The following is a 24,418-nucleotide window of genomic DNA, read 5'->3' on the forward strand; positions in this document are numbered from 1 at the left end:
AAGTACACTTATAACTTCATTCTAGATGTTGTTTAGTTGAGTTACTTGCAAGTTGTCTGCTTGCTTGAGCTACAAAACAACTTGCAAGTAGCTCAAGCAAGCAGACAAATAAAAAGCTTACAAAGTAGTTTTTTGAAGCTTAAGGGTAGCTCAATTAGACAACTAGTAACTAGCTTTTCGAAAAGTCTTGCAAGAGCTTCTCAAACTTACCATCAAACCTAACAAGTAGCTTAGACAGATAACTCTCAAGTACCATTTCAAAAAGCCTTGTAGCTACTTCTCAAGAAGCCTCACAATAGCTATCTTTTTCTATTATAAATTGAAAGTTAAATCAATTCATTTCGTGTATTAAGTTTATAATAAAAAAGACATTTCTTAGACAAACTAAAAAATGATATTTTGGAACAGAAAAAAGTAGAAAATCGGTAATTTTCTTAATCTATATTTGGATGACTCAAAACCGTAAAAAGCTGAATCTCAATGTACCTGGACAACAAAGTCATTTGATATCTCAAACTCATAGCCACACCTTTTGTAATATTTTTTTAAACTTAATGTTCGAAGTTCGTATGGGAGCTTTATTAGAAATAATGTTCTCAACAAATAAAATTTTATACGCAAAATTCGAACACGAGATTTTTGATTTAGAAAGGAGCAATTTCGTTATTGAGCAAAACATCAAAATTCAAAATGTCATCTCTGCAGGAAACATCTGTCATGTCCAGATACAGAGCTTTTCAACCATCAGATTCGTGTCCCAGTGATCTGGCGGACACGTGTCACTTCCTCATCCCTCCTCTTTCCTTTTTTCCCCTCTATTTAAGCTCTCTGCTTTCTCCTCTTCCCTCAACACTCTCTCTTCTTCGATTCTACCTCATGAACAACGATTTTACATGCCAAACGACGCCGTCATGCACGGCGGACGATAAATTTTCCGGCGAACTGGTGGAATGCGAGTGGGAAGCAGCGGAGGCGTTAACTTGTTTGTCTGATCCAGTGGCTCGAGATCATATCGCCGGTGAAATTGAATTCTCCGTAGACGCCGACGATGCTCGTATTACTGTATGTGTATTTCTGATTGTATTCAATTTTGATTTATAAAACTGACACACTTTTTCTTACTGATACTAACAGTACATAATTTAAAAAGCATTGTGCCAATTAGTTTGCTTCACCGTTCGTGTTCATCAGTTCAGGTACGAGCTCTGGACATCTGTAACTATGGCTTCAATACAATCATATTAATGTGTGTTTGGTACGAAGAAAAATATTTTCCGCCAAGTAAATTTATTGAATTTGTTTACTTATTTTATGATATTTGGTAGATACACAGAGAATATTGTTGTCTCAAAAATATTTTTATAATAGTCTACGAAAAAGGGTAAAAAATGCAAACAATTCGAAATTGAACAAAAATGTCTCAGTTAATAGTTTTGTTCTAAAACTATCCTTCTGGCAATAGTTTGATTAAAAATGTCCAAATTGTTACTACTAAACTATTAGAAAAATGCCTTTTTCCAAATAAAGATAATTGTTTCATTTCTTGTTAGTGTCAATTCTTTTTCTAATAATAATTTTTTTGATTATCAAGTGTTTATCCTATATTAAGAAATACAACTATTGTCTATTTTATTAAAAAAACATTTTGTTATCAAAATGAAATTAACGATGGAATTACTATAATCTTATTTATATATACCTTATATTACTCCTTCTGTCCAAATTTATATGAGTTCGTTTGACTTGACACGTATTTAAATAAAGGAAGAAATACTTTTGAAATTTGTGGTTTAAAATAAGTCAGAGTAAATTTGTGTCGCTAGAAATCATTCGATAGGTAAAATGGATATTTTGAAGTTATTGCTACCAAGTATAGAAATATATCAATTCTTTTTGAAGGATGGAATAAAAAGGAAAGTAAGTCATAAAGTGAGACAGTGAGACCATAGGAGTATTAGTCAAGAAGATACATGTAATTATCCTATATTAATTGATGAAATGAGATTTGATTGGATCAAACTATTGACGACAAGGGTATTTTTAAATCAAATTATTAATTGGGGTGCATTGTTGTTCAATTTGGTATAGTTCAAAGGAGGCTATGGGTGGGGTTGACCTGAGAACCGAGATGAGATGATTAATATAAAATTCTACTTGTGAAAGTTATTTATTTGATCTATGTAGAAAATATTTTCCTCCGTACCAAACACACGAGTGTGATCCCTTTATGGGATGAGTAGAGTTAATTGAGTTGAGAATTGTCAAGAGAGGGGAAAAGAGGAACATGAGACTACTCTCAATGGGTATTGTCACTTCATTTTCTCTATGAAATGGACTCAATTCTTCAGCATTCAGATAAGGTTGAGATTTGAGATGTAACATCTATAATGATTAGTTTCTTTATCATTTTAGTTTTTTAAGGGCATACATTGTGAATTGTTTTGTATATTAGTTTAAGATATGACAGTCCGAGCTGAACTACTCTATTGCGGGTTTTCTCGGAATGTCTAGGAGGCACAGGTTAGTTTCCTCATTTGCTTTTTGATATGGACTTAGTTTAGCTGTTGCTTTTCACTTTGGAGGTTTTAACTTTCATTTACATATCTTCGTGTGTGCATCTTTTGGCGTAACTGATTATTCCTTACCTCAGGACCAAATTGGTTATTGGGCAGTACTGCAAGTATTTGTAACAGGTGCCCCTGAAGCCATTTCTGTCTAAGTAGATATGTTTTCTTTTGCATTTTGTTCCCGATCTTTTGATAGAATTCCCCGATCCTCTCTTGTTTATATAGGAGCAAGGAATAGCCATAAAGTTTGAAGATGAGCAAGAAGTAGCTATTCAGACTAGATATGAATCTGAACTCAAAACAAGTCTTGTATGTGATTTAAATTATCCACCGCCAGTTACCAGAAGAACATCGCTGCAGGAATTGACTGAGGTGCTAAAGATTTACAGTCTCTTATACTTATTTCTTAGATGTTTCAACTTTTTTTAAAAAAAAAAACTGAACGCATGTTTTCTCAGGCAGAGAAGGAAGAACGAAGGACGCGCCGTGTATTAGCTAACAGAGAATCTGCCAAGCGGACAATTCATCGTAGACAGGTATGCTCAACCGCTTACAAATTCTGCATACACCACTACTACATGAGGGCACAAACTTACTTAACTGAGGGTGCTATGAGATTTTTATATTTTATCTCATCAACAAATTTAAATTGTTAGAGAGAACAAACTTTTATTTACTTAATTATATTCTCAATTCCCTTCATGTGCATGCGAGCGAGTCGGCTGTTTATTTTACCATGCAAGAAGGAAATTTATGTGTTGGATGATTTACCTACTAGGTTTCCAGTTGACCCTTTTCTTGTAAAACAAGGTTATGTCTACACTTGCTGAACAACTTCATTACGAACTAATTGAAGCCGTTGGTGAACTAACGGAGTTTGTGCTGGTGCTTTGAGAACTTCCCTAGAGAACATAACATAACATGTTTTCTTTTAACATGATAATAGTTTGGAATAATGCACTTAATTTAGAGCGACCGTTGTGTCCACAGACGTCCCAATAAAATATGTTTACATGATTAGTGTGTCTTCCTGCGGCAGTTGGGACTTGCAGTTCTATCCTTACCGCTCGTCTTCCAACCAAAATCATCTGCCTAACAAGAATGAGAATTGACAAAGTGCTTGTGGTTCAATGATTCTTTATAGGATTTTCATATTCCCCGGACTTCTACGTTTCTTGTTATCGATGGAGAACTTAATTAAATTGAGGCTAACAGACTGTACCATGTCAAAATCTGATAGTTTTTCCTTAAAAGGCACTGCGAGAGGAAATGAGAAGAAAAGCAGCAGATCTAGCACTGGAGAATGAAAATTTGAAGAAGGTATGTGTGATATCTTTACTCATATATTTGTGCTATCTCTGCCGTTTTTCTGCTGAGTGTCATTTTTGACGAATAGATTAAAGAACTTGTTGCTGCGGAATACATATCGTTGAAGAACAAAAACAATAACTTGAGAATGCAGGTAACTTAGTTTAATTGGAGATTATCGACTTTGCATTACATGTTTTTACATGAACAAATTATATATGCGAAAAATGACTTGATTCTGCAGATAGCTAAAAATGTTAAGACTGAAGTAGAGGAAACAGATGATGATTCCAAGTCTACTGTGGAAACTCTTACTTCAACTACATCCACAACTTCTCTGTATAACCAAGTGCCTCTTGTTCTGTCTACCGTCCTTCCGTGTTTTGACGGTCTCATATTACAAAGCGGTACCCAAAGTATAGAGGAGTCCGTGATGATGAACAATGCGTCAGGGACTCCTCTATATATAGTTTCCGTTCCTTGGCAGATGCAATTCCATGCCCAAAGTTATCCACTTCATTCATGGACGACCACATATCCTAACGATCAACACAAGACTTCTTTAGTTCATGAATGTAGTACTTCAACTTCGAAAACAACGATCAACATGGAAAATCACCTAAACGCAACTCCTCCGAAAGTTGAAACAGAAACTCCTGATTCAATAGATACTTTACCTATAGACTTCCTTCACTGCAACACCAGCAGGGATTTTCGACTAGATGAAGTCGGACCACTATCAGGATTTCGTTCTACTTCAAGTCCTTTGGTACTACCACCACTTATTGCTAGAAAAAATGAGATCATTCAACAACATATATATACTCCTGATTTCAAAGTTGCTTATTCTGATGTTGGGCATGTAGCAGGTGCCTCTACAGAAATGCATCAAGAACATGTTACATGCTCTAACAACGCGGCTCGTAGGAAGTTGTAGACACTTATGAAATGAATATACCAGTGTTGTTGTCCGGTTGATTTGTCTGCCTAACATGCTGAAGACATGAGGTTAGAACCAAAATGAAAGAGCAACTTTTTGAATATTGAGTTTGTATCAACTTACTACGTATACATGTATGTATACGTAGTAAGTTAACGTATACGTTCTGTACTTTACTTCTATGAGTTTGTGAAAGATTAATGAATAAATAACGAGAAACGGAATGAACCGTGCTCAAGTACTACTTTTCAAGTTGTGGTGGTTAATTTTTTTACAGTATCTTTTCGTTGTGTAATGAGAGAAGGTTTTCAAATGATAATTTTTGTTTCGTTGTTAAATTTCTCTTTGATTAATCAATGTGTGATATTCTGAATGCTCGTTATTTCTGAAATTCAAATGATCTTTGGATGGATTATAAGATTCTTTTAGTTAAAATCTATTACTATACATTCCAAAAGTATTAGTGGTCACATAAACTCGAAGGTAGTGTTACTGCTAATGTACAGAACACATTATCTTAATCTCATAGTATAATTTACGTATCGTACGTGATTCTTGCATTAATTAACGGGGCATAATGTCTCTTTTATTATTAAAAAAAACTTTGAATCATGATTCATGCATTATCTTGTTGCTACATCAAATGATTTTTAAATAGAAATATAATATCTTATCCAGTGAAATGTTTATTCACAGGATATTATTTAGCTGAATCTATAAGAATAGTATTGAATATGATATATTAATAATGTTGATATGGATTATATTTGCATTAGTTAGGTTAAGATTACTTTTTATATATTATTTAAATTTAATTTGGTGTATTAAAAAGTAATATAATTATTGCATAATTTTCTTTTTAAAAATATTTTCTACAAGTATGGAATGGATGTCAAATACCATGGAAAAGATGTGATTTATTTTAGGGATAGTTATATTTTAATTAATTATATACTAATACATGTATTAAATCTCCTTGTATTGCTAATATCATGATTTTTCTTGTATTAGTTATATATAGCAATAATATCAAATAAAAAGTATCGGTTGGTAGGATGATTAGAAAAAAATAATGTATGCATTAATTTTAATTTGTGTACAATTAATATTTTGTTTGGTACACTTTTTCAATTTATGCATAACAAATCAAACATAAGTTATACATACATTTTATTTGGTATTATGCTATGTATAACTAAAATACACGAGAAATCATAATTAGCAATGTAAGAGATTTTAATGCATGCATTAGCTTGGTTGAAGACACAACTATTTTTTAAAATCTTTTCTACATCCTTTCTTCCGTATTTGCGGAAGATATATTTTGTAGACATATATTTTTTCTTAAAAATTATGTCATGCATGTTATTTTTAATAGATCAAATCAGACACTGCATAAAAAATAATATTAGCATAACCAATACTAACATCACTAACATATTATATTCAATATTATTATTATATACGTTATTATAACGATCTCTAATATATAATTAACGGATTATTTTTCTTAATACACACTATTAAACGATCACTAAACATTCTAACTAATATTGAGGATTCGGCTCCTCTCCATTTCCCTTGTCTCCATTTTTCCAAGTTCTAGCTTTGATTAATGACATATGACATATGTTAGATTTAATGGCAGAGATTTAATTAATTAAAATATATCTCTAATTATGATTGGCTGATATTTAATTAATTAAAATATATCTCTAACCATAGTTTAGATAATAAATATACTATTATATTAATTAAAAATAGTCCTATTATTCCAATTGTTTTTCTCTTTTCTCTCTATTCCCTGAAGAATTTTCTTTGATGTCATTTTGCAACACCAAAAAGGGGAATTAAAATGGACATTAAAGATTTTACAAAGTAGAAAGTCATCTTTGTTAGGGAGCGTTTTATCCCCTAATATATTTTTCGATATGAATTCAAATTTAATCAGGCATACTAGACACTGAATAGTAAACATTTTCTATTTTGGAAGGAATAGGGAGAAAAGAGATTTTTAAAATGGAGATGGAAATTGATTGAAAATGAAGATTAAAGAAACACCGAAAATTGATTGAAAGAGAGTCAAAAACACTTTCTTTCTATGTTGCTGTCACTTTCTATTTTGCCGTCATTGATTGAAATGGAGATTAAAGATTATACCGAGGGAACAAGGAGAAAGGGTAAGGAATAATAGGATTATTTTTAATTGATATAATAATATATTTACTATCTAAATCATGATTAGAAATATATTTTAATTAATTAAATCTCAGCCATTAAATTTATTCTATGCCATATGTCATTAATCAAAGCTAGAACTTGGGGAAAATGGAGATAAGGAAAATGGAGAGGAGTCGGATCCTAATATTGATATAGAACGAAGAAATATCCAATTTATGGAAATGACAAAAAATGATTTTTTTCAGGTAGATTTAAAATAAATTAAAAATATATATAAGCAATTTTAGTTCTCGCCAAAAAATAAATACTTTTGATAATTCACATGTTTTCCTTTAGTTGTCATAATATATTAAACAAAGTTGGTCTTAAATGTTTGTTAATTTACAATTAAGAGGGAATTTTTTTTTAATATTTATTATTTTAAAATTAATAAACACATTCAATACCGTATATATCAGTCATATATATATGCACTTTGAAGTGTGAAAATAGAAAGGAAAGACATTTCTCTTTTTGCATGTTGTATTTATCTGTATATTTTTTTTTTCTCCTTTTCCCTGTTTGTTGTTGTGCTTAATAGTGGTCAACTTTTAATGGGGATAAGTGTTTCTGTAATTTTAAACCATTTCCTTTTTATTCTTTTTCTTTTCTCTAGAGTAGTTAATTTGGGTCCCATTATGCTACGATTCAAGGTCTTTATTTTGTTTTACTTCTTTTTTATTTGATTGGCCCAAATTCTGCTTCTTTTTTCTTGGGGTTCTCTTGAAATTGAAGTTTGTGAAGTAGTATTTGGTTTGTTTGGTTTTGTCTAGTAAATAAACAAATAAAAGATTTAATAAGAAATATTAACCCAAATACCTCTTTGCTAATTTCTTTCTTTAATGAACTCTTAAGTTAGATTTAGCAATGAAAAAAATATATTAGATAATTTGCTTTTGAAGTTTTATTTGTGGCCGTTTATCCTATTTTCGATTTACTTTGGTGTCCGATGTACTCTGTAGAAATGTAATTTTTTTCTATTTAGTAATTTCGGTCCATTTTCATATTTGTGGTAAGTGGTTTTCAATAAAATTAGTGGCTTATAAAATTAAATTTTAACCAAAACTTTTAAATATATATACATACATAAAATAATGTATTTAACTTCACATAGTAATATTTATGTATTATTATTTATAAAAGTAAGAGATAATTCTAGAAAATTAGAATTTAGTCATTATGTGCAGTACATTATTTTGGATATTATTGTAAAAATTTCATTTATCAATATGAAAATTTGAGTGGTTTAATTTAAAGTTACAAAATATTTTTAGAATATATATATATATAAGTTATTAATTTAGGGGCTTAACGTAAACGCTTTCCTAAATCAATTTCCGGGCACTGCAATTTTTGGAATTTGGTTATATCATTTAAAAAATAATAATTTTAATTAGATTAAACATTAAAACTCACCAAATATTTGACTGAATAAAAAAGCAGTCGCATTTGACAAACTTAACAAAGTTAAAATTGCTCCAAAATATATTACATACTTGCTCCCATGAGAACCCATTTTTGTCATTCTCCAACTTATTCTATCAAAAACATATAATCAAATGGGAAAGAACTGTTAAAAAGAGATCATATAATTAATAGAATATAATATAATGTCCTTATAAACTGTTAATATGTACCTTCAGTGGCTCAGTTGGTTCGAGTTGGCACTTCCATAAAATTTCAAGTTTGAAACCTTTTGCTTGCGAAGGTTGACCGTTTGGCTTTCTGGATCGAGCTCGTCGCATAGAGTTTGTCGTGTGTTTTTACTCTTTTGTGTGGTTTGTGAGCTAGAGCGAGTTTCGCAATCCCAACAACACAACATCAATGGTTTTGAACTTGAAAGACTACTATAGCTAGAGCGAGTTCCACAAGTTCAACTAAATTTACTATTTTTAAATCGAACAATACAAATATATACATATGAAATATTTTTTTGGGTTGCGTATATAATCAATTAATCACAATCATTCAATCCACATTTACAACTTATAGACTTATTTCTCACACTAAAACTAATAAGCCACCGTTGAAATAGACCGAAAGGTCAAGAGAGAACCAAGGGATATATATGGTGATATGGCTGAGCTAATTAGACGCGAAATCTCCTTAGCAAAAAGAGAGCATTTCTAATATAATTGACTGCAAACAACACAACTACTAAACTTCAAAAAGAATTTAATGTCCATCATTACTCCAACTTGGAATAAAAATGAATAAATTAAAAAAAATATAGACGTATCAACCAAACGTCAACTCAGGCTTATTAAATATATTCTAATCTTTTAGGATGGATGAGGATGAGCTAGGCTTTCAACAGCATAGGGCACATTCGTGAAGTGCAGCTTGACAGCAATAAGGAATAAGTCTCCCCTATCACCAACCTGTACCTTCTTTCAATGCACCATTTAAGGCCAAAAAGCCATGCACATGTACAAGCTTTTTTCTAAAATTAGCCGACCCACCATTCAGCTACTAATTATAGGAATATGTTATCATTGTCCACTCAAAGCGATTTCATAACCATTAAAAAAGTTGATCATCTTTCTTTTCGGAAAACAACTTCAGTATCCAACCCGAACCCATCAACGGTTCGAGTACGAACCAACTCAGACCGCTTAAAAAGTTTCTTCAACGGTTCAACACTATACAAATCATTCGCCGAATACTTATCCCCTCGTCTAGATAACGACACGTGTAACACACAAACCCCGCCGGACTTCAACGTCCGTTCAATCTCCGATACAAATTTCACCGGAAAAAGTGCGTGATCAAACACATTAGAGAATTCCAGATCAAATGTCCGATCATCGAACGGCTGATTATGAAAATCGCCCTTCATCACCAATGGCGGGTACGGTACCAGATCCATTCCGATTGAATCCAAAACTCCGATTCGTTTCAATGCTTCCACTTCCTGACCCATTCGAGCGCCAATACAGAGAACCTTCGATGTATCTGAGAGTAAATTTTCATTTTTAAGATCGGTGAAGAATTTTGAGAAAACTTGAATCTTTCGATCCCAATCTCGAGTCATCCAAATTTTTCGGAGTTTGGGATTGAGAGTTTTGTTTAGCTGTTTTTGTATGTAGGTATCGTAGGTGGTGTATCCGGATCGGATTTTGAGATTTGAATCGGAATATGACGTGGTGGTGGTGATGGTGGAGGACGATGAATTCCAATTAGAGAGAAAAAGGAGGATTGGTATTGTTATGAGAACGACGAAAAATATATATTTTGATGATACGCTAATTTCTTTCATCTTTTATGATTAATGATCACTTTCAAATTCAGAAAAACTCCGGAATTAATAAGAACGAGCAATCCTAAGTCAAATAAATAAAAGTATATACATCCATGCAGAGAGTCAATGAAATCTATTAGTAGTTCTAACAAATGGAATTAAATGCGCTGATAGAAGAATTTTTACATTGAAACTTCAAGAGAAAAAAGAATGAAGTAAAGGATAAATGTATATACATATGTAATGAATACTATATCAAATGAATAACGAAAACATTAATCCGTAGATTTGGTGTGAATCGATTCCAAGTTGATTTTTTTTTTTTAATATTCATTGATCAGATCATTACGTTCGAGAATAAAAATAGAGTCAGCTACAAAAATTATGGAAAATGAAAAAGCTATTTATATGGCATACTGTTTGAACCTTTCCCCTGATCGCTCGCAGGAAAAAATTAGTGGCATAAGTCAAATTTTAACAAATAACATTATATATATATATATATAAAATCTAGTTTTTTTAAAAAAGTTACAACCTATATGATTTAGTTTAGTATTCTTAAAAGACATAAAACTTTTAAATTCATCTATAATATTAAAGCCAAGTCGCACTTTCAATTTTAATTTTTTTTAAAATAACTTCTTATATTTAAACTAACCCAAATATTTATTTTTTTTAGTAATATTACTGAACTTTTCTTTTGTGTACTTATAATGTTTTGGAATAAAAAACAGTTGGGAACTCTAATTGATTATTACTCCTTCTGTTTCATGAGTCATGAATCGTCACATAAATTAGCTATGATAGAAGAATTATCCATTTCTATGTTCGATTCTTCATGAAATATCTTTCGACCATTTAGGAAGTTACAACAATAACATATACTCAAAGTTTTTTTTTTTAATCTTTGAATGTAACTTTTTATCAACATTATAGTACATTTCTTTTCTCTCGAAAGAAAGTGAAAATATATGACAAATTTACAATACGCTTAGGACTAATAAATAAGACAAACATATATCATGTTTTATTTGCAAAGAAAGACATTATTGATCATGAAAAATATCTAAGTGTAGGGCAGATTATGAAAGTTGAGTGAGTGATTATTGGATTCTTTTTAAAGAAGGTACATATTGAAATCAAATAAAATGACAAGAAATATATTTTGTTTTTATTCCATTTGATTTATTATATTATTGTCTTTTTCAACTTTATTCACATGCTAAATTAAAATGAAGATCTTATATGCTATAATGCACATATTATTATATGCCTATATATGAATGTGCCGACATGACCTTGTGCGTGTTTCATCGTTTGTTTAGTAGAAGGTCTATTGAAGATAATTTTTCTATTTTGTTAAGATAAAAATAAAATTTATGTACACTTTACTTTCCTTAAATTCTACTCGTGGAATTATACATTACTAATATTTTATCTAAATATATAGTTATAATTGTCTTACTACGTTCTCTACCTTCACTCATATTGTATGATCATTGTGTTAATAACCCTTCAAATAAGGTGCCAACTAAGTAACGACAAGTAAATATATAATTATTTTTTCTTCAACAAAAAATAATAATGTTGAAGAAAAAATAATAATGTAAAGTTATATGTATAGTGGTTGTGTGACCTTGGTGCAATATAAAAATTGAATCAATCTTATTCATTAAATAAATAAATTAAAACATATAATAAGTTATATATGTCCCTATTGGTAAAATCCAATCAACAATAAATTCCAATATTATCAAACGTTATAATTAAGCATATAGTTTAACGTCCATAAAAAATGTCATCTGTCCGTCATGGAAGCGTCACATTGCACAAATGATAAATTGTGAGCAAGTGAGTCTTTAGGTCAAGGAGTTCAGATCAGATAAACTTTTTTTGACGAAAAATTATGTTATTTATATATAATTAATTTTTTGTTTTTATATATATATACCGTCTATTGAACATCTTCAATTTCTTGATATCTTTACTAAAATCCTGCCCCCATTCGGAATTGTCTCATCATGACGCTGAAATCTCTCTTTCATATCTTGACTAATTACCAAAAGAAGAAACTTGCAATTAAATAAAAGCTACTTGTACAATAAATAATTAGCACATAGTACATGTTATAGTGCTGTAATGTACTTAAAAATGTCTGTGATATGACACCAACTTCTTTAATTAAATAAAATATAATTAATTTTAACCATCAAAACAAAGAAGTAAAAAAAAAAATTAATAAAAAAAAAAGAAATAATACACGCCTTGACAAGTAAGTTTCCACCTAACAATCTCAACTGTCCTAACTTCACTCACTTGGAGTAATTTTTAAACAACATCATGAGTTGCGGTGGAATTAGAGTTTTAATTACGAGTATAATAAAATAATGTAGAAATTTTGACTAAAAAATTTATTTAGATTAGAGCTAATGAACAAAAATATATCTGATGTATTTCAATTTTTTTGAGTTTCATAACTATTATAATTATCTATATGTGTGAGTTTTTATCTAAACTGTTATCAATTTGTTTTATCGAAACTCATTTCAATTATTAGTTGTTTATTTTTTCTATCTAAATTATCAACATGATAAGAAAAGTGAACAATTGATAATTGAGGTGTGCTTTTCGATAAATATTTGGTGATAGTTCAGATTGAAAATTAACGCACATACCTAATAATTTAGATATGAAACTAAAAAAAAAAAAAACTTTAAATATGTTTTTTTGCCCTTTCACTCTTTATATTAAAAAAAATTACGTACTATATCTATAAATAATTTATTTACAATTCATAAATTCTGAATTCACATTAATATAAAAAGTTGCTGAGGTAAGGGATCTTTCTTCTTTATTTGAAAGGGAAGGTAAAGAGAGCAGGACCGACACTTTTGAAAATGAAAAATAGTTCGTTTGATTTGAGGTATAAAATAGTAATTTTAAGATAAAATATAAGATTATTTTATTCTGCGTTTGGTTGGAGATATTATATAATTATATTTTTAAATTATTTATTCTGTAATTTATACTTTAATAATGGATAAATAATTCCATATATTATAAAATAACTTATCACCAAATAACTTATCTTAAATAATTAATTCCAAAATAACTAGTCCCCAACCAAACTAACCCTAAAAATTATTTCACATATCTTTGTTGAATTATCTTTTATATACGTGGACTTGAAGAATACTTTAATTAGTATTTGATTCTGCAAACATGCTAATAAATATTATTGGCAGATAAATTAAAATAACCAATTGAATTCACGTGTTTATTAGTAGTTAATATACAATAAATTATAAATATAAACTAATTATACATATATTGTATATAAATTACACATATACTATATATTCACCTATTTTAAATCTAAATTGTTGGGTGAACGACTGTTTTATTCTTTTTTTCATTTTTTAAAAATATTTCCGCTTGAATAATCGTCTTCCAATAATCTCTTAATCAAATGATAATTGATAAGCAACACTAACTGCTATTAACTCTATAAGATAATCAACACCTAAGTGTATAACAATAATACATATTTAGTAAAATTTCATAAGTTTATTATAAAAAATAAAAGATATGTAGATTTTATTCCTATTTTATAAAAATAAAATGATTATTTCGAAGGATAGAATTAAATAAAGAACTTGATTGTTTAAGATTTTCAAATTGCATTTGTGATCTTCACCCAACGAATTGAAAGGGAAATAGATACTAAAAGTTGTGGAGAAAAAGAGAAGTTAAAAAGATTAAAAGACTAGCTAGATGTAAGTACGATTCATCCTAGTGTAAAATTTTTAGATGAAATAATATATCAAAAGACTAGCTAGATGCAAGTACGATCATATATTTCAACATAATAATATAGGAGATAGAAATTCTGAATTAGTATATATATCGCCCCCACTTATAATTAATCAAAATTATTTTTCACGTCTTTAACTTATGAAAAAATATTAGACTCGCACTAAAGGGGGCATATTGAAAACATACAATTAAGTACATAAAATTATGACTATTCTAATAACTTAAGTTTCTAGATAAAATAATCATACACCTCACATCATTCACTGGAAAAAAAAAAGTACAATATATTTTTTGAACCCTCTAGGAAGCCCAACATCACTATGCCCTCCAAGTGTGTATTTGATAAATCTTTCCGATGTAATAACTTGCAAAATACATTAAAAAAAAAAGATTTATATACTAGATAAAATTAGTTCGGGAGAATTTTAAAATACGTATCAGAGAGTGCTCCGATGATAGTAAAGATAGAGATAATTTCGACGATTAGAAAAAGAAGAAGAAAGTTAATGTTCAATGAACTTGAGATAACTGCCTTACGAGAGAAAGAGACGTCGAATATAATTTTTCTTTAATTCCAATCCCCTGATTACACCATAGCACACCAATTTCTTGTCCTTTTCTAACAAGGATGATGGACGACACTGACATGAATTCAATAAAAAAAAAGTACGAGCTCTCATTGAGAAGGTTATGGTGAGGAAAATTTATCCCAATTCTCACATGCGGAAAACCACTCAGCCAACCATTACAATTATAATAAATAGTACACTGAACTCATAATTTTATAAATATATAATAGACTCATTCTTTTAAATATAATAAATTAAACTCGTAAAATTCGAATTCTCAACCAGCTTTATCCATAAGGATACCACTTTTTACCTAGATTATATCTACCTAATGAAATTAAACTCTATATTTTAAAACTTATACTTATGAAATTGATATATTTGGTTTATACGGCGCCGCTCTAGGAATGCTAATTAGATAAATATTGTAGCACTTTCAATTAAACAAATTAAAATTCATTTTTTCCCCTTTTAGCTATACCAACGTGTACTAATTATTTAGGATCATGGCACGTGTACAATATTCGCAGGAGCGGAGCTCGAAGTCCAGAACTAATAATTTTATTCAAATAGTATATTTTATATAAATAAATTTATTTAAAATGTACACTTAATAAACGTAGAACTTAATTATTAATAGTTAAAGTCATCATTATAATTATTAAAATTCATAAAGTTAAAATTCTAATCTTGCCTTTTTTTTTCCATCCATATTTAGTGTCTGATGCTTATATTAAGACTCTGATTAAATTTAAATTGCTAATACAAGACTCATTCTGAGGATAGCGTTCCTGACATGATTTTTCTCTTTATTTACAATCTTATATTGCCTAAATAAATTCTCCTTTCTGCCTAATAGTCATAACTTTCGATATGAGGAGTTTTAATATTTGGCGTTTAACACATGCAAAATAACATACAAAGATGATCACGTTTAATATTTTGAGCTTGAACTTTTAGGTAGAACTAATGATCACAAAATTTTGAATTTTAATTTATTCCATGTTCGGTTGGAGATATTAATTTAATCCAATACTACTAGTTTTATACCAAAATTTTGGTATAACTAATCCCATATTTAATATGAGATTGATTATTCAGGTTATAATCATGATTATTAATCCTAGAATTATAATTTGAAATTATTCTTATTTGAACCAAACAACCCCTAAACGACTTTCACATGAGGCACAAATTGAGGGAGTAGAACATATAGTAGTAGTTCATTGCCAAATAATAATAATAATAATAATAATAATAATAACAATAACAATATTTACAATAGTTCAACAAGCAATACGTATATATATATACAACTTCTACGACATATCAAGAAACAAATTACATATATAACATCTTCTTCATAGCTAAAACATATATAATTTGTAAAAAAGACCACTTAGCTAGAAAACAAATATTTTGAACATGCATAACATAACAAAAAATTTGCCTTAGCTAAAAGAGGGAAAAACTTCTTACTTGATATCTTGAAATGAGTTCCATCCTCCATGATTAGTGTTTCTTGAATATGCTATACCACATATAGTTAAGTTACTACTTCAGCTAGAGCGAGTTCTGCAGGTTCAACTGAACTTACCACTTTTGACTAGAACAATATATACACATATGGAGTACTTTTTTGATCCATATTTTCAACTTATGGACTTATTTCTCGCACTGAAACCAATAAGCCACCGTTGAAAGAGGCAGTAAGGCCAGGAGAGAATCGAGGGGTGTGGTGATATGGTTGAGCTAATTCGACGTGAAATCTCCTTAGTAAAGAGAGAGCCACACTTTTAAGCTCAACAAGTGCCATTTCTTTACCCAAACACACCCGAAGTCCACCTTGAAATACTGGATACTTGAATGGATTTTCTTGGACAAAAACCCCATCTTTCAACCATCTTTGAGGCTTGAACTCCAAAGCATCACAACCCCATAATTCTTCCATTCTTCCCATAGCATAAGGATGATAAGTAACCCTTGTTCCCTTTTTCACAAAAGTCCCATCAGGTAAATAATCATCTTCTAAACAAAATTTTGAATCAAATTGTATAGGAGGGTAAAGTCTCATACTTTCATAAACACATGCTTGTAGATAATGAAGCTCACTCATTTGTTCACAACTTGTGAGATCTTCATTACCTAGAACTCGATTAGCTTCTTCTCTAATGGCTTTAGTGACTTCTGGATGGTTTCCAATCACATAAAAGAAACTTGTTAACGTGGATGCTATAGTGTCTCTACCGGCTAGTAGAAAGCTTATGACAATATCTCTCAAATAAGTTTCATCACTTATTGATCCCATGAATCTTGAAAGAAGATCCCTATGATTTGAAAAACCTAATTTTCTCTTTTGCCTTATAACTTCTTGTGCTAGAATATTGATCACTTTTATTGCTTCCCTCAACTCTTTTTCACTCCCTATGTTGAAAAATCTCTTGATTTTCCAAACAATAGGTGATGTTGTCATAGCTCTTTTAGCTGATAATTTTGATGCTAGGTCAAAGGAAAGAGCAAATTGTGAGATAGGTAGTGAAGATTCTAAACATTTAGGGTCTAATCCAAAAGAGAATCTACAAATACAATCAAATGAAAATCTTCTAAAAACATCTTGAAAATCAAGAACCCCACCTTGTTTATATTCATCTAAAAGTGGAATAAGTCTTTTGTCAATCTCATTTTTCACCACTTCAAATGCATATGATCTTATAGAGACTTTTCCAAGTTCAAGACTTGACATTCTTTTTTGAAATCTCCATAAATCCCCATCAACATTAAATATTCCCCTACCAAGAAAATCACCCAAGATAGTAGAGAAAGTTTTCCCTTTTGGATAATTGTCAAATCTTGTTTTGAGCATATACTCAACATTTTGAGGATTTGAAGTAATGATACTGCCAAGAACATGTATGTGTATTGTTCTTGTTAGTGATTTTTTTAGAAGATGTGTGTACCAATCACACAAATTGATGAACTGTGAAGACCAACTTGTTGTGATGTAAGCATGGCAAATTTCACAATTGCACCAAAGTTTTACCCTCACTATATAAAAGATAAGAGAAAATAGAGAAATTATGATGAAGATAAGAATAGAATAGACATGAAAAGACTTCAACCACCAAAAAACATCAAGATGATCCATATTTTGGGAAAAAAGGATGAATTCTTTTTTTGGGATAAAGATAAAATAGATGGAAAGGATAGAATTATAGAAAACAAATGGGAGATGAAGGAATAAGAAGAGATGAATTGAACCAAATTGTTTAATATTTCAATATTATAATTAGAATATACGTTCACACTTACTCTCTTACTATAATAATAATGCTAAGAAAAGGACACATTATATAATACTCAGTTTATTCTATAGTTTTTCCACTAACTATACTATTAAAGATTTTTTTAAATAAAGGAACCCACAACTGCTATTTTTTGAGTGTGCACAAGGTAAATTAATTTACTTTAATTTATTAATGGCCTCGCAAATCACGAAGTAAAGATAAATCATATTAGACAAACCTCGTGCGACAAACTCAACCGAGAAAACATATTGAAAGTTTCGAATATGAGATTACCTGCTCAATGAACTCGACCATCCTTACTATTAAAAAAAAGTAAATTTTACACAAATACCATAGTGTTAAGAGTTAATTACATTGTATCCCTACTCTTTTCCAAATTACAAAAATCCCTTAAAATTTAAGCAATTCGGATACATCATTCAATTAATCGATAAATCACGTCCCGATTTCACATACATCACTCAACGTCCCGCTATATCGTGTCCCAGTTTCAAATACATCACTCAACGTCCCGATACATCGTGTTACGATTTCGGATACATTACTCAACGTGTGATGCATCCCGTCCCGATACATTACCTTTGTTGACACAAGACACACTTGTTCCAATACATCGCTCAAAGTCCCAATACATTATCTTCATTGATACAGACACACCTGTCCCGATATATCACGTACGAGTGATGTATTCGAAAATAGAAGAGAGTAGAAATTTTATAATTTTTTTCAAATAATAATTTCTTTTAAAGAATATGATAAAACAAGTTGCATATTTAGATAATTATTCCTTTAAAATAAACAAATAATTGAACCAAAACAAGCCAAAAAAGAAAAGAAAGAGCATAATTATCGCATGGATTGAAAAACAAGACAGTTGGAAGACGCATCTTTTTTTAATCACGCATTAGAAGTTTGTACCCCATTCAATCACGTGCTTTTATTGTTGTTCTCATTTAATTTGTAGGTAGTCATACCTGATCCGCAAGATTCCATTTTGTAGGACTACACCAGATATTTTGTTATTGTTATAATTTGTAGATAGTCCAACGCATTATTTTTTTATTCTTAATCAAAAAAATTTAGGTTCAAATATTTGATATGAAATCATCTATATAGGAAATAAGTGAGACTTAACGATGCGAATCATAATTAATTACGGAAAATGAATATAAAAAGTAATGTGGTTTTATTCTTTTCCATATAAAGGGACATATCACAAGAGGACTTCAGGTTTGTCGTTTATAAACTTTTATATCGACCACAAATTGATATATAATTTCAATTTTAATTGAGTTCAGAGTTAAAATATTTATTAATATTTAGGATAATGTTAAAAGTTAATGAATTCACGTATTTTAAATCCGCCTCTTATATTATCCCACTCCTTTGAAGAAATATCATAATTAAAGAGCATAAATATGATACTTCTGGTTTTAAATCGTTTTGATAATATAAATTGCAACAAAAAGCCCAAGAGGTTATTTGTTTTTCTTCTTCAAAATTCTCAATTAGTGGGAATTAGAACTTATAAATGTTAGATGTTTAAAGAAAAATAAGAATCATCGATAAAAGTGTAGTATACTTCCTCCTTGTTTCAATTTATTTATCGTAATTTTTCTTAGTCTATTTAATTTTTTTAATTTTTTTTTGCAAGTTGTAAATTGAAACGGTGAGGATATTTAATTATGTTTTTTATTAAAAAAAAAATTCTCTAACAAACATGTGACTAGTATTACATTACTAATTAATAGGAAAAACATAAAGAGGGAACAGGTCACATAATGAATAATATAAAACGAACAAGATGAATTATAAGGCAAACAAATTGGTAGTAATCAGAAACCTTAATATTCTTATGCTATAAAAATACTTGTGGCTGCAGATAGATTGATTTTTTTGGAAAACTAAAAGAAAACTATGGGCAGCTATCTGCCAAAATTTCTTTGATGGTTCGGTAACGGAGTTAGAAGTTTCACTAATAAAATTTAAAGAAAAAAAATATTTTATTATTTTTATCTCTAAATTATTGATAGTTTTAAATATATTTTTCTACTTGACTAATTAAACATAGATGCTGTAAAGAATTTCCACATCAAAAAAGGGATGAGAATTTGGTCTCCTTATATGGACTTAGACAGTTCCCTCATGAGCTAACTTTTGGGGTTGAGTTAGGCTCAAAATCCATCTTTACATGGTATCAGAGCCAAACTTATCCTAATTCTGTGTTCACTGATGTTGGGCCCCATATTATAGTGTCCACGCTCCAGTTAACGAGGTATGAGCTTGCGACGGAGTGTTAAGAATTCTCACATCGGAAAATAGATGAGAATTTGATCTCCTTATATGGACTTGAACAATCCTCCCCTCATGAGCTAGCTTTTGGGGTTGAATTAGACCCAAAATCCATCTTTACAGATACATCCCTGGTATATAATATTTTATGACATAACAAGTGGTCTCAAACTCTTGTAGGTGCGTGAGACTCTTAATGAAAAATTGAGAGAATTATTGACAACACCCTTAAATCTGGCTAAAATCCAGAGATGTATTTCACTCATGTTGCAAGATTGCAGGTGTAATTTAAGTTCATTTAATCAAGTAAAATGATGATTTTAAAATTGTCAATAATTTGGGACTCGGAAGGTAAAAATGATAATTTTCACCAAGTTTAAGAATAATTTCAATACTTTCTCTCAAATTTAAAATATAAGTTTTTTTTAAAAAAAAAAATGAAAGTAGAAAAGGAAAAGTAAAGAGGAAATTATAAGATAAGAAGTCAAACTCAACGAGAATAAATTTAGATACTCAATCAATTAAGCCGATAAAATTTATCCTAGGAGTAATAGTTATGCCTCTAATGTGGTCTTGATTTTTGGTAAAAATAGGAGTAGGCGCATGGACTTAACTTGGTAGTTCTTTAAACAAAAAAAAAAGAAAAAAATACTGACTTTCTTCGCCATTCCGAAGAAGATATATTTCTTTTTAAGTTTATTTTATTCATCTACAATGAATTTTGTGCTTTTTGAAGTGAATATTTTATTATAATATTCATGATGATTAGCATTTCAAAAATTTGAAAATGATTTGAGAAATTAATAGTAAATGTTATAAGTAAAATAGAAATCTTTTTATCTTTTTTTTACATGCTAAAATGGACAAGTAAAAATAAATAAAAGTAGTATTATTTTCATCCAAAATCAATTCTTCGCTCAAGTAACACATATTAATGCATTACGAGGAAGTTAATCATCATAATGCTGAGGGTAAAATATGGGGGAAAATATTTTTCTCTTAATATAATAAAAATAATAAGTAAAAATGAGCAACTAATCAGTAGTTTATTTCTTTCTTTTTAAGTCGGAGTAGAAAAAAAGAAATGGAAGAGAAAATTATAAGGTACAAAATCGCACCATAGCTAATAAAAGCGAAAATTCTTATAATCAATAAATTACTCTCGGATCAAATTATAGTTGATGGGTGTGATTCTCTTCTCTATTTTTTTTACATTAAAGACTGTTAAATATAACTATGATTTATATCGTTGATCATCGAAAATTCTCATAAGACGAATCGTGAATTCCCTTAATGTTTCCACAACCTAGATATAATGTGAATACTCTCTTGTTTCACTAACTTAAGTTGTCAAATTATATGCTAAAATTCATGTTCTTGAGCACCTTTAGGGTATCTTTGTAATTTTCTTATCATTCTTTCGTTTTAATTTATTTGTCTTATTTCTTATTTTTTTTATATATTTAAAAATCACGTAGGAAATACTATAAATCATGATAATTGACAATTTAAAATATTTTTAAAAATATATAAAATATTCGAGTAATTCTTGAAATTAATTTATCGGTGTCACATAAAATGGACAAAAGAAGTAACATGTACAATTTGGAAATTGCGTAAAAAGTATTGTAAATTCCAATATTAACAATATTTAATTGACTCTTGAAATTCTATTTGTGCTACTTACCTTCAGACAAATGGAGTAATATATATTATTTGAAAATTACGTAAAAATAACTATAAATCACTATTATTAACAACTTAAAATATTTAAAAACATATAAAAAGTTCGATTGACCATTGAATCAGTGTCACATAAATATGGATAGATGAGAAACATATATTGTTTAAAAATGACGTAAAAGTAATATAGATCACAACTAAAAAATTAATTAAAAAGACATGAAAAAAATTTAAATTGATTCTAAAATTTTTATCAGTATCGCATAAATTGAAAGAAAGGGAATAACATATATCATCTAAACATTACGTAAAAAGTACTATAAATCACAATAATTAATAACTTAAAATATCTAAAAATCATATTAAAAATTTAATCAACTTTCCAAATTCTATCTATAATTAAGACAAAAAATAACAGATATTGAGCTCATATTAGCACGGACACCTATGTCTAATTATTATATTATAAGAAAAAAAAAATCTAAGAACATACTAATTGACTAATCAACTAGCTCCCTTTATGCTTGAACCCAACCTATGATAACTTTTTCCAATACATATATTGCATCATGAAGGGGACATGCCAAAGCAAAAACACTAAATTAATAAATAAAGAAGATAAAAAGAAAAACTTTACATGGTGCAAGTGCATTTGTACTATATATTTTTTTATAAAAAAAGAAAAGTAAAGAAAGGAGAACCACACATGTGGAACTAGCTAGTTCATTGAAACAAGACATGAACTAACTATAAACTAAGAACAAAAAGGCCAAGAAATTGTGTTTATTCCATAATTAAAATAACCAAATTGCAAATGTTATTAATTAGATTCCTCTTTCAATTTCTATGATTATACTACTTGGTAGTATAACATGACATAAAGTTGGTTGCCCACAGAATTTAGCAAATTGGACTATTACAATTTCCAATTACATAATACAAAATTTGAACAATAAATTAATTTCTACATGTACAATAATCATAGAATAACATTCGTCATTAATGACATTATAATGTATTCGGTTCACTTTTAATTGTCATGTTTTATTTCAGTATAGTCAATTTGACTATTTTTTGAAACTAAATTGAACTAGATTAATTCAGTGTTTTTATTCTAGAATCTACATATTAAAAAATTATACAAAAAAAATACTATAAATTACAATTATTTTCATATTAATATAATGAAAAATACATCTTAAAATGTTTGTCAGAATTATTTATAAAGTTAATTTGAATCACTAAAAAGAAAATATGAAGGAAACTTATAATATTAATGTGCAATTATTATAAGTAACTAATAATACTACTCCCCAATAATGCACAAAAGAATAATAACAACCAAATCTAATGACTAACAACTCCTATAAATATAACATTTTTGCTTATCATCTTGAGATGCTGTATGAGTGTAATTATATAAAAGGCCAAGCTTTCTTATCCCACAATTTATTTTAATTATTATTACAGATAAACACATATATATGATTTTGTAATATAACACTAGATTATATTTTAGTGGCAGTATTTATTGTCTAAAAAACATTTAGCAATAATTGAGTTAATAATATTATATTTAGAATCGCTAAAGTTTTTATCGATATTTTATAGAGTGTTGATTATAAATATTTATATAATATTATTTTCATTATATATAATATAACAACAATTATATTATTATTGTTAAATATTTAAAACATATTTAAAAAAACTACAATATTTGTTTGAATCTCAAAATCTGAAAAAGTAACGGAGGAAGAAGTAGTTTGTTTCAACAACAAAGAAACAAGTACTAAAAAAAAGGAAAAAGGACAAATATACCCTTGAACTATCGTAAATTGTATGCAGATACCCTCCGTCATACTTTTGGGACATTGGTACCCCTGTCATCCAAAAACTAGAGCATATATGCCCTTCACTCTAACCGAAGACTAAATAGGGACATGTGGCACAATCTTATCCGTCAATCCAATATTTAATAAATGTCTGGTCGATGAATAAGATTATGACACGTGTATGTACGTTAGTTTAAAGGGTATATATGCTCTAGTTTTTGGATGGCAGGGTCCCAAAAGTATGACGGAGGATATCTGCATACTATATACGATAGTTCGGGGAAATATTGTATGTGAGGTGCACATATGACAACAAACATTTAGCTGTACTAAATACAAAAAAATAAAAAAATAAAAAGGATAGAAACAGGTTAGGAAAATGGCATCCTCTGAAAAAAAAATTATCCACATAATATAAATACTGATTTTTTTTATCTAATGTAATTGATTATTAGTTATATTTTATAGCGATATTTTTAAATAATTATAAATATAACAAATATTTGTTGATACAAATATCTCTAAATTGTAGGCATAATATTTATATGAAAACATTTACTATGTAAATGTTATTAATGTGTATATAATATATCACGTGTATATTAGATAAAAGTATAGAAGTGTTGAAAGAGTGAAATATGG

General features: G+C 29.1%; 3 protein-coding genes and 1 pseudogene across 3 annotated transcripts in view; 2 read left to right on the forward strand and 2 right to left on the reverse strand.

The window, feature by feature from the left end:
• Positions 1-24,418, forward strand: part of LOC125807075 (cell division protein FtsZ homolog 2-1, chloroplastic) — a 217,496-nt gene that overhangs the window by 144,604 nt on the left and 48,474 nt on the right. The gene's annotated exons all lie outside the window — the stretch shown is intronic.
• LOC125806934 (uncharacterized) lies at positions 691-4,812 on the forward strand (annotated as a pseudogene).
• Positions 9,572-10,294, reverse strand: LOC125807111 (uncharacterized). Its single transcript, XM_049486883.1, has one exon. The coding sequence runs from the start codon at positions 10,292-10,294 to the stop codon at positions 9,572-9,574; it is 723 nt and encodes a 240-aa protein (XP_049342840.1).
• LOC125807074 (cytochrome P450 94C1-like) lies at positions 16,314-17,990 on the reverse strand. Its single transcript, XM_049486833.1, has one exon. It carries the CDS (start codon positions 17,804-17,806, stop codon positions 16,319-16,321), a length of 1,488 nt encoding a protein of 495 aa, XP_049342790.1. The 5' UTR covers positions 17,807-17,990; the 3' UTR covers positions 16,314-16,318.

This window comes from Solanum verrucosum, unplaced genomic scaffold (genome assembly GCF_900185275.1).
Source record: "Solanum verrucosum unplaced genomic scaffold, falcon-dt-bn FXZP01000196.1, whole genome shotgun sequence".
Lineage (NCBI taxonomy): Eukaryota > Viridiplantae > Streptophyta > Magnoliopsida > Solanales > Solanaceae > Solanum > Solanum verrucosum.